Source organism: Globicephala melas, chromosome 3, assembly GCF_963455315.2.
Source record: "Globicephala melas chromosome 3, mGloMel1.2, whole genome shotgun sequence".
NCBI classification, from domain to species: Eukaryota; Metazoa; Chordata; class Mammalia; order Artiodactyla; family Delphinidae; genus Globicephala; species Globicephala melas.
Genome location: NC_083316.1, coordinates 72,151,548 through 72,163,899, shown reverse-complemented (window position 1 = coordinate 72,163,899; position 12,352 = coordinate 72,151,548). Strand labels below are relative to the sequence as shown.

Below are 12,352 nucleotides of genomic sequence, written 5' to 3'. Positions count from 1 at the left end.
ATGAAAGCAAAAGCAACTGTGTGAAACCTTTGCTTCATTTCACTTGTTTTAATAATTTGTTTCTTATATGAGTTTTGACCTATGCAGGATAGGAGACAGAGGGAGAACTGAATACTGAGGTTCTAGGGACAAAAGCCTTAAACATATATGCTATGAATTGAATGTTTGTATCCCCAGACCCAGAATTCATATGTTGAAACCCTAATGCCCAATTTGATGGTATTTGGAGATGGGACCTTTGAGAGGTGATCAGGTCAGGAGGGTAGATCTCTCATGATAGATCAATGCTCTTATAAGGAGAGACACCAAAGAGCTTGCATCCTCTCTCTCTCTCTCCACCATGTGAGGACAAAAAGCAAAGACATCAGTCTGAAAACCAGGAAGAGGGCTCTCCCCAAAACCCCACCATGCTGGCATTCTGATCTCAGACTTCCCAGATTCCAGAACTGTGAGAAGTAAATGTCCGTTGTTTAAGCCACCCAGTCTGTGGTAGTCTTTATAGCAGCCCGAACTGACCAAGACAATGTCTACTAATAAGAATGCTCTGAATACAGAGGACACCAACCACAGAGAAGGCAAAGGAGAGCACTGATGCCAGAAAAAAAAAAAAAAAACACAAAAACCCACAATAAACTCTGACACTCCTCTCAGCAAGTTATTTAAATCTCCCAGAGGCACCTGAGAATTCCTAAGTTTGGGAAATGCTACCCTAATTGCAAACTGGTGAAATTAGTATGTATTTCCATATATTAAAAGGACCAACTTTAAAAAGTAAGTTATGACACGTTTTTTAGAAGGTCAAACTTAAAGCTTTTTAAAATTTTCTAAATATCTCTCTAAATGTGCTCTGATGGCAGCATTCTAATTGCCTTAACTTCTTGCTCAATGGGGTCAGGGCCATGGGCTTGACCACTTGCTCAATTCCACTTCACAGACCCAGATCCCCCACCATTTGGCCAGTCACCTCATAAGAGCATTCCACAAGCTGCAGGGGGAATGGAAACAACTGTGAATGACACCATGTTCTGTTCACCCATCACCCCAAGAAGAGAATTCAAGGGTCCTCCATAAAAGTGGGTTATCCTCATAGACAGAAGGATGCATCGTATCATAATTTCCCCATTTCGAGGAGACACAATAGAATAATAATAATAGTTATAATAATAAAGGTGAAAAGCAGATCTCCCACCACAAAGCTTTTGGAATGCTGACAAAAGGTCTCCCTATATGTAGGCATATTGCAAAAAGGCATCCCTACGTACCGACAAATCATATATCCCCATAACGGGCCACTCACTAGACACCTCCACTAGGAGTCCGCAATTAATGCACAAACCATACAAGCGTGAGCAGTGACTTAGCCCAAAAAAAAGACAAAAGTCTTCAAAATAAAAGGGCCCACCCCACCAAGTGCTAAGCAAGGTACGACACAGCCCTGAGAAATTCAGAATGCCAAGATTTAAAAAAAAGCTTTCAGAGATAAAGAGCAAGTTAACCTAAAGGTAAATGATTTCTTTCCCCTCAAATTTCTAATCGCAACTCTGGAAGCTAAAAGGCAATACCTTTCAAGTTCTGAAGAAGTTACTTTAATCTAGAAATTCTACGAAGCCAGTTATCAATGTATGAAATTTCACTTTCAGTGCTCAAAGACTCAAAAAGTTTACCTTGCACATACTTTTTCTGCACATGTATTTGAGGATAGATATATTTCAACAAAACTAAAACACAGGGCTTCCCTGGTGGCGCAGTGGTTGAGAGTCCGCCTGCCGATGCAGGGGACACGGGTTCGTGCCCCGGCCCGGGAGGATCCCACATGCCACGGAGAGGCTGGGCCCGTGAGCCATGGCCGCTGGGCCTGCGCATCCGGGGCCTGTGCTCCGCAACGGGAGAGGTCACAGCAGTGAGAGGCCCGCGTACCGCAAAAAAAAAAAAACTAAAACACAATCCAAGAAGTAAAAGGCAAGAAATCAAGAAAACTGAGGAGTTCAGAAAAAAACAGTCCCAAGTAGCAGGCGTGAAGCAAGTGAAGAAAGCAGTTGGTACAGCTAAACTCAGCATTCAACACATCTAAGACAGGTGGAAGACCTAATTTGGTAAGAATGGCATATAAAAAAGAGCAAGGCTTCCCTGGTGGTGCAGTGGTTACGAATCCGCCTGCCAATGCAGGGGACACGGGTTCAAGCCCTCGTATGGGAAGATCCCACATGCCGCAGAGCAACTAAGCCCGTGTGCCACAACTACCGAGCCTGCGCTCTAGAGCCCACGAGCCACAACTACTGAGCCCGAGTGCCACAACTACTACTGAAGCCCGTGTGCCTAGAGAGCGTGCTCCACAACAAGAGAAGCTACCGCAATGAGAAGCCCGCACACTGCAAGGAAGAGTAGCCCCCACTCGCCGCAACCAGAGAAAGCCCGCGTGCAGCAACGAAAACCCAGTGCAGCCAAAAATAAATAAATAAATAAAAGGGGCAATTAGAAACTCCAGAGAAAGCAATAATAAAGTATAAAACAAAGTCTAGGCGAAAATATGAAACAAATTTAAATGCAGTACTATTCAAAGAAATTAATGGAATATGAGATTTCATTTCATATATATTCCACTTAGCAAAATGTATGGTGACATAGATCATACATTCTTTCTTTATTGATCTATTCATACTATCTGATTCTGCATTAAATTTATTTACATAACCAAAATTTGATAAGCACCCTTTATTGCTTTCTAATTTTCAAAATCAACCAATACCAACCATATGGAAAACATAACCATGGTAGCATAAATAAGTACAGATGTTTCAAACTTTGGCAATAAAAATATGCTCTGGTTAATAAAAGTTAAGAAATAAAAGAGATAAGATGGAGAAATATAGAGCCCTTATTTCTTCTTACTAAGTAGATAGAAGTCCATAGATTCTATCTACAGTTAATAGATTTTTTAGTATACTATTTAAAGTTATATACACAATTTCTCTCATATTGCTTTTTTTATTTCTGGAATGCTTTCCCTGCAGCATCCATCATGAAAAACATATTTATTCTACAAACTATATTCCTACGTCAAATTTTCCTAAATCAACTCAAAAGAATGGCTCACTCTCTCCTGGCCCTCCCCCACTCACAGTTCATGAATTTCTCCATTACATCATCCATTATATTCTGACCTACATTTCATGTCTGATCTACTTTTATTATCACATGATTAAAACAGACTTTAATATAATCCTTGTTTTATTCATCCTTATATGTGTTGGGGCAGACAGGCTCTCTTTGGACTCCCTACATAACTTCTAGTAAGCAACAGAATCCAAAATATAAATGAAGGCAAAATAATGACTGGTTAACTCTCTCACACAGATAAGCACACTTGTAGTTTAACCAAAGTTGAGATTATTTTAATCATTCAAATACCTGTACTAGGAAGTGGGCCCCATTTTGAAGGAATGCATCATTTCTTAGTGGTAATTTTACAGTGACTTGGGTTTTTTGTTCTGGAAAAATGAGGCTGCTTCTCCTGGATATATTTAAGATGCCATCTTTTGCTCGCAAAGGGTCCACATCTCCAGCAGGAATATAAAGTGCAGAATAAAACATATTCACATCTCCTTTAGTTCCTCCTAGTCTTTTAAAACTCAAGGATAAATATCGTTCACGTGGGCTACTTTCAATCTTCTGGTTTTCCATAGGAAAAAATGTTATTAGGCCATAAACATCATCACTATCCTGAATGTAGAACAAAAGCTGCAGATAAAGGAATAAAATATTAAAGTGCAGAATTCTCACATCTGAGATTACCAAACGGTTTATTTTCTAGGCTATTTTGAATTTTAATATTTACTTATGTATCACATCTAAAAATGATTACTCTCATAGGTAATAGAGTAACAGATGAATCAAAAACACATTTGAAAACTTTGTGGAATTTTTTTAAGAGCAAACTTTTTATTTACAGAGGGACAACCTTCAGCAAGGGAAGTAACCACCATTTCTAAAACCAGTGCTCTTCCTGTCACATCAAACTAAACATAAATGTGCTTTGTGTGGTCAAGTTCTTCAGCTGTTCTGTGACACAGAAATATTCCCACAAGTAAAGCATAATGAGAGATCTACCTCTGCTGGTTCGCTCACTTCTGCACCTCCTCGTATTGTATGAGGGAGAATCTTAAGTAGGTAAGCTTCTGCCTCTTCTGGAAGATCATCATCAACCACAGTAAGAGGAATTGATGCCAACATCTGCCCTTGTGCAAAATGGAGAACTCCAGAACTTGGTCTGATATCTGCTGTTACCGGTGAAGGATCACTGCTATTCCGTGTCAATACCCAGTTCACAGAAATATTCCCATGAGTGCCACCATTTCTAACCACTGTAATTTCTTCAAATCTAGAATTAAAAAAATATATATATGGTCATATAATACACTCTATTTCCCTTAAAATGGGCATTTTCAATGTCAAGGTGGCCACCAGACACTGGTAAAAGCAGAATCCAAATCATAAAGAATGACTGTTTTTAATATGAAGGAGTAGATATGTAGATGTGCCCTAGGAAACTACCATAATGTGAATTAACTTGCATATTTAAATATGTGATTTAAATATCACTCCCAAAATAGAAAAAAAACAGTGAAACCATGGTCAAGGAAATGACACATACACTTAACAGTTCAGCACTGTGTCCAACACCACAAATATTAAATCTTGGAATAACATATTAAAATAATTGTAGCAATACAACATTTAAAATAAACCCTACCTTGATGTTGTATCTTCATCAATTATAACTGTCTTTTCAAACAAGATACTGCTGAATGAGAGGACACCATAAGGTTTGTCGTTTGGCTTAATGGTGACTTGTACAACAGAAGGGACTAATAGCACAGCATCTCCCTGTAAGGTATCTTTTAGTAACATAACATGAAATGATTCAGCAATCTCTGGTATGGCATCATCAATTATTTGAAATTTCAGGTGTGATTCATAAATAAAAGGTGGAAAAACAATAGTTGTGTTTGGCTGAAGATCAATGAAGTCTAAATTTTGCTGGGCGTGTGCTGTTGAATTCCCAGTTATAACAACATAATTGATCGAAATTTCATATTCATCAGATCCAATCATATTTCCCTTGTCATCTTTTCCACGAACCACTGGAATTGTGAGTATGTGGTCTTCCTCAGGTACCAAATAAACACTCTGAACGAATCTCACAGGACTGTCATTTTTCTTAATGATGATCTCAACTGAGCTCCTGGAGGTGTTGATTTCAGCTCCTCCTTCTACACTTTTCAGCTGAATCAAAAATATTTCATCATTTTCTGGTACCTGTCAGAGAAATATAAACAGTGGTAAAACATCAATAACCAAAACACCTGCAAAAAAACCAAAGTGTGAAAAGTCCCTCTGTTTCAATGCAATTACATAGAAATAAAAAAATCTTTACCTGAAGGGAGTAGATAAAGAGGCTTGTTCAGTGTCTATTTACTAAAATATTTTCCAAAGGTAAACAACATATTTTAGATAAAGCAATGATAAGAACAAGTAAGCAAGTATCAGTATAATGGCTTTCAACCTTGATCAATCTTTAGATAACTAAAGATCTGACAGCAAAAACTAGTTTCATCAGGTGGGTAGGGTCAGAAGCAGCATTCAAGGTCTGATAATAGATAAGAATCTGGAAAACTACATTAACATCACATACAAATTGTTAGTTTTCAATCATGTCAAATTATTCTTGCTTCTCTCTAAACAGTTTCTATCTCAAGATTTAAACATATGATACCAATCACATGATTTTCAAAATACATATCATGTCTCTAGAGAACAAGCTACAAGAGTCACTATTAGGCAAAATGATGACACTGTTAAAATGAAACTTTTTAAAAATAAATAAATAAATAAATAAATTTATTCATTTATGGCTGTGTTGGGTCCTTGTTGCTGTGCGCAGGCTTTCTCTAGTTGCGGCGAGCGGGGGCTACTCTTCATTGCGGTGCATGAGCTTCTCATTGCAGTGGCTTCTCTAGTTGCAGTTCACGGGCTACAGGCATGCACGGGCTTCAGTAGTTGTGGCTCACAGGCTCTAGAGCACAGGCTCAGTAGTTGTGGCGCATGGGCATAGCTGCTCTGAGGCATGTGGGATCTTCCTGGACCAGGGCTCGAATCCGTGACGCCTGGATTGGCAGGCGGGTTCTTAACCACTACATCACTAGGGAAGTCCCGAAACTTTTTTTTTTTTAACTACACAGAAATCCTAGGACTTATCTCTACTGTGCTATTTGAGTTTTTACTTCATTATAAATGATTGAAAGTGAAAAAATATATAGTTTTACCTCCATCAATAGAAATATAAAAAGTAAAGCTATTTATCTCAAAAAAGAAAATGTAATGAGTTGATTGATGATCTTTTCCCCCCAACTTTATTGAGGAATAATCGACAAATATAACTAATATATTTAAGGGGTACAACATGATGATTTGATATACATATACATTGTGATTACAAAGATCAAGATATTAACACATCTATCACCTTACATAGTTAACTCTGTGTGTGTGTGTGTGTGTGTGTGTGTGTGTGTGTGTGTGTGTGTGTGTGGAGAGAATACCTAAATCCTACTCTCAGTAACTTTTAAGTATACAATACCATACTATTAACTATAGTCACCATGCTGTATAGTAGATCCTCAGAAGATGATCTTTTAAATTTATAATTAAAATGTATAATTAATCATTGCCCCCAAATTATAACCTGTTAAATGTTCCAGGATCTATAGACAAAAGGATTTTGTTAGCTTTCACAACCAGATGAATTAAGAGTTATCAATGCTACCTAATATTTCATTTTTTTAAGAGAAATACTTTTTTCTAATAATGTCTTCTAATTCATTTTTCTTCTCTTGTGATTTGGTTTCATGATTTTTTTTGTGGGAAGGTAGGGGGATAAATTCCCAGCTATTCCCTTTTTTTCTGATAATACTACTAAGTAATACTACTAATAATAATACTAAGATTATTTTATTAAAAGTCATGTTTTCTTTTGGTTAGCTCATAGGGGACATCCTTGTACATATTGTTCAAATTCATTCTTTCCTTACCAGTTAAACTAGCTGTGTAATGTATCTCAATCCTTGGTAGCTTCAATGTGAAATTAAAAATAACAAAAGCCTTCCTATGAATGTAAACATTTAAAATATCTAAAAAAATGAATATCATATGCAACCAAATTTTCTTTGCTTTTATAGTAAAATATTTATGCTGGGTAAGTAGTACCGTACCTGCTCAAAACTGAAATCACGAGCAAAATCAATCATCAAGGTTTACAAAATGCTTAAATGTTTGTATTAAGTGTGGTTGTCAGTTACATGCAAGTTCATCACCTTTTAGATACACAACTTCATGTGAATTAAATAAGATAAATATTAACAAGATATATTCAAAAGAGATATTTATAGCTAAGGCATAATTGGCCATAATACACTAACTTCACATAGGACTATGTTGAATAATTTTAAATCCTGAACATAATTTAATACTTGACATAATATTCTCTAACATGTCTGTAACACAGAGAGAGGCCTTGTCCCTTTTAAGCACTTAACACATCCTACCTCGTCATCGAGAACTGTCAAGTTATAAACTACTGTTCCACTGCCAGGAGGAACAGTGATGTTCCCTTTAACTGGACTTAAATCTTCTTCAGGTGGGTTTGGGCCACCCTCTACCTGCAAGGAAACACAGTGCCATCAATAAACATGAAATATTTCAGAAGAATAAGAAAGCATTATTGTGATATCAGCTGACATATTTAGTTAAAAATGTTTTGCAAGAGGAATGATACTTTAAAAAAAATTTTTAATAAACAAATATATCCTGGTACTTCCACCAAAAAGAAAAAAAAAAAGAATAAGAAGAAGAATGATACTAACCTATATTAAGTCTGCCCTTCTAACTGATAGTCAAGGCCTGTAATATAATTACAGATCTTGACTATAATTACATTAAACTACATGGTTTCTAAGAGCTTTCTCTTTTTTTCTCAACCGTACTATTAAACCTGACAAAAAACTTATAAGTACTTTTTCTGGAGCGGAATGTATTCACAATTAGTGTACTCTCTTAAGTAACGGAATCAAATACCAGTTCCACCACTGGCGGTGTAACCTTGGACAAGGTATTTAATAACTCTGTCCAGCTTTTTCCTCATCTTTAACATGAGCGTAATAATGTCCACTTTCCAGGCTAGATATGAATATTTAATAAAATCATATTCCTTTTGAAAAGTATTAAGTACTCTGTGTCTAACCCTTTTTTAGGTACTAAGGATACAGCAGTGAACAAGGCAAACTTTCTACCCACCAGGACCTTACATTTAATGAAAAGGAACAAATGGAAGATAAATAAATGTGTGTCCGATGATGGTAAGTACTATGGAGAAAAAATTTTAAAGGGCATGAGGGAGATTGAGTGCTGGGAAGAGTTGCAGTTTACATGCAGCGATAATCAGTGTAAAGCACTTAGAACAGTATACGGCAATATTAAGTGCTCCACAAATGTTAGCTGTAATTATTTCAACATAACAGAAGGCTCAAGAGCTAATAAAATAACTTCAGACATCCATAGAGAGTTGAAAACACTATAACCTGATGATGCCTCATCGTTTCTACAGCCAATTTTCTTCCAAATTCTGGAGTACAACTGCTGTTAACACCATCCATTAAGTATATTTTTTTAAAATGGGGAATGTATATGGGGGAAGACTACATATTAAATAATTTTATATAAGCCTAAGGAACCCATGAGCATTTTAAAATTTTATATCCTTGAAAAGATTTATCATAAACGTTCTATGAATTTTATAGAATTAACATTATTGTTCAATTTGTGGTTTATTATTATCCTGTAATCTAAAATGATACGTTGTGTTTCACATAAGCACAGTATATCCAAGAAGCAAGGAAAACAGTTTTATATTAAACATGAAATTTATCAGATGATCAAAGTATTTACTTTTATTTTATTTTCATTAAGAGTCATGCTTATTATACAAAGGACCTTGATTTTAAAAGTACAGCCATCTGGTATGAACTCTGAAGCGTTACCATTTAAAATGATTTCAGAGTAAACTTACCTCAAAAGTCACACTGACCATCCCATAGGTTCCTTTTTCTCTGATGAGAGTAAGAGGCACAGTTTCATTTCTGCCCGGGGGCTCACTCACTGTGATTGAGAAAGGCTATTGGAAGAGCAAAGACCATTAGGTGCTGATCACTCAGAGACAGGAGCTCATGCAAACTGTTACCTTAGAAATCCTAATTTTCCACAGACAAATCAATCTACATTGTGCTCTAAAAATGTGGGGTTTCCTAGCATTCACTAACTGTAGCTAATAACGCTTGAAAGGTTAAAATAATAGTATAAAGGGAACATAAAACTAGTCAGGCAAAAGACGTAGGTTCTTGTCCTGCTTCCAGCAACAAGCAGCTGTTCCGCTGAGGAATCTTAAAGATTATCTCATTGAAAGATGATGAACTCAAATGCTCCCAGGGGCCCAGGAGGTCACAGAAATGAGTTGTGCCTCCAAGCCAGGGCAGCTCATTGGGACTACGGTTCAGCCTTGCTCCCAACCACTGTTCCCTCCTCATTGGTCAGTTAGCCACTGAAAACAGACATCTGCTAATGACTTTTTCAGGACATGATCACTGAGGGGAAGAAAAAGCCAGGACTTCAAATGTTGCACAGTGTTGGCATGGCAGGGTAGAAGAGATGAGTGGGCAGGTACACGCTAGCTAAGGCCGCAGGTGACACTAAGTCTCAGTATCCCCATCCATCAACAGGAATAGGAATGCCTGTCTCAAACAGTTGTGATGAGGTGTCAATAATGCACGTCTAAGTGCTTATCCTAGTACATGTCACACAGTGAGGACCCAGCAAATGTTGGCTATAATTGTTATCATCATCATCATTACCTTCATCATCGATATAATCATCATGCAGTCTGGAAAACAAAGCCAGCCTATGTAGTAATGACTGTGAGCTCAACAGTTACTTAGTTTAATTTTAATCACACAGGGCAGGTGCCTAGTCAGAGGCTTCCTGGCAGCTCTGAGATCACAACACTCAGGGACCTAGGACAAATGCTAGAGACTAGGACTCACTCCCAGCGGCTAAGATATTTAATTTAATGTCAAAAGAAAGAAGGAAAGAAACCTTTAAACAAGTCAGTATGAGGTGCGGGATGAAAGTTGGGAGTGAGTGTAGAGGAAAAGAAGTAGGGAGAAAAATTAAGCAATTAAGGGAGCCTAGTTCATAATTAACTAAAAATTCCAGATCATTCAAATAGAAGCGATTGATTAATTAATTAATTTTTGTAAATGTTGATATAATGGAAGTTACAAAACGTCTACTACCTTGGCATTATTCACATATCCATTTTAATAAAGATACTGCAACTATAAAGATCATATTTATCTAAAGCTCACCTTGTTTCAAAGATAATTCAAGGTGCTAAGAAAATGACATACAATACACCAACTGAAGTAGCAATCTAAATTGGAAAATAAATAAAAAGCTGGGGAGTGTCACATTACCTTTTAATAATGATAATTAATAACATGATTCAAAAAGACTCCACACCAGGAAGTTTATTGTAGACTAAAACTTACTTGCAATATCCAATTTTACTTGAGATAAATTTTCTTTTATTTCAGAGCTGAAAACAATTTCTCTCAAAGGTGGGGGGGACCTGTGTTGTGTGTTTTTTTCTAAAGAACAAAACCCTCTGAACACAGGACTGGCCAGGGACACAGGAATTCGGTGATAAAGGAGAAAAAAATGAACTGTTGAGCAAAACTGAGGAAGATGACATGGAGTTTTAACCTTCAAGAAATAGTAATTAATAGGAAAATCTCAGGGTAGGGAATAAATATAGAATAACTATATTTAACAGCTATAACATCTGCTATTCAATTGTAAGTTTACTATAGGTTTTTTCAGTGTTCTTTCAATATATTTTTCTTGTCTAGAATCACTCTAAACTTTCAGAGGAGGCTAAGAGACAATGCTTTTTGAAGTGCCAGTTGGGGACATCAAGCACAAGGAACTGTGTTACATCTGCTACAGACTGAATGTTTGTGTCCCCCCAAAATTCATGTTCAAATCCTAACCCCCAAAGTGATGTTATTAGGAGTTGGGGCCTTTGGGAGGGGAGTAGGTCATGAGAGCAGAGCCCTCATGAATGGGATTAGTATGTTTATAAAAGAGACCCCAGAGACCTCTCTTGCCCCTTCCACCACATGAAAACACAGCAAAAAGACAGCTGTCTATGAACCAGGAAGTCAGCCTGCACCAAACACCAAATCTGCTAAAGCCGCGATCTTGGACTTCTCAGCCTCCATAACTGTAATAAATTTCTGTTGTTTTTAAGCCACCCAGTCTATGGTATTTTGTTATAGCAGACCAAACTGACAAGGACAACATGTGAGTTAGAGACCACCAGAGGAGGTAACAAATGAGTCAGGTGAAATGATCAGCAGAAAGAGATTAGGGCAAGAGATGACCACGATCATAGGGGTCCCCTCATTTCACAGAAATCTTAGGTAAAACAAAAGGACAGTCTACAGAATGTGGAATACAGATGGAGTTAGACCAAATTTTATTTATATATCAAAAGACAGGATGATTCTAGGTAGCATAGAAAGTAATCACAAAATTTAACAGACGGTTATCTAAGCAACCACAAGATTCATCAAATTATAACCATAGGGCTTCCCTGGTGGCACAGTGGTTGAGAGTCTGCCTGGCGATGCAGGGGACACGAGTTCATGCCCCGGTCCAGGAAGATCCCACATGCCACGGAGCAGCTGGGCCCGTGAGCCATGGCCACTGAGCCTGCGCGCCCGGAGCCTGTGCTCCGCAACGGGAGAGGCCACAGCAGTGAGAGGCCCGCGTACCGAAAAAAAAAAAAAAAAATTATAACCATACCATATTAAATGAAATAATTCCAAATGCATTGTCATTTGACAATATTGTCACAGTAACAGTCCTTGGCCATCCAAGCTTCACATTTGCTGAAGGTTTCTAAAATAAAAGCCCAAAAGTAAATTAAGCAATTAAACATAAGAGGAAAAAAGAGATTATTTTAAAAGGATTTTGGTCTTTATGTAATCATTCAGAATATGAATAAAAATACAAGTATATTTTTAATGCACAGATTAAGAAAATACATTAAAACTAAGTCAACGTGGTTAAGTTCTAAACAAGAATTCTTCAAAAGAGTTTTGAAAACCATTAATCACTATTAAAATATAAATTGTTATAAATATAAATAATCACTGGCTAGTAATATATTCTAATTTCATTA

At 37.0% G+C, this 12,352-nt stretch overlaps 1 protein-coding gene across 1 annotated transcript in view; it reads right to left on the bottom strand.

Annotated features, from left to right (window-relative positions):
• Positions 1-12,352, bottom strand: part of ADGRV1 (adhesion G protein-coupled receptor V1) — a 564,815-nt gene that overhangs the window by 508,935 nt on the left and 43,528 nt on the right. The window contains exons 4-9 of the mRNA XM_060296007.1: positions 11,974-12,069; positions 9,122-9,226; positions 7,602-7,715; positions 4,751-5,316; positions 4,108-4,378; positions 3,409-3,738 (exon numbers count right to left, since the gene is read on the bottom strand). Of these exons, the coding sequence (XP_060151990.1) occupies positions 3,409-3,738; positions 4,108-4,378; positions 4,751-5,316; positions 7,602-7,715; positions 9,122-9,226; positions 11,974-12,069 (1,482 nt within the window). The remainder of the gene's footprint in view (positions 1-3,408; positions 3,739-4,107; positions 4,379-4,750; positions 5,317-7,601; positions 7,716-9,121; positions 9,227-11,973; positions 12,070-12,352) is intronic.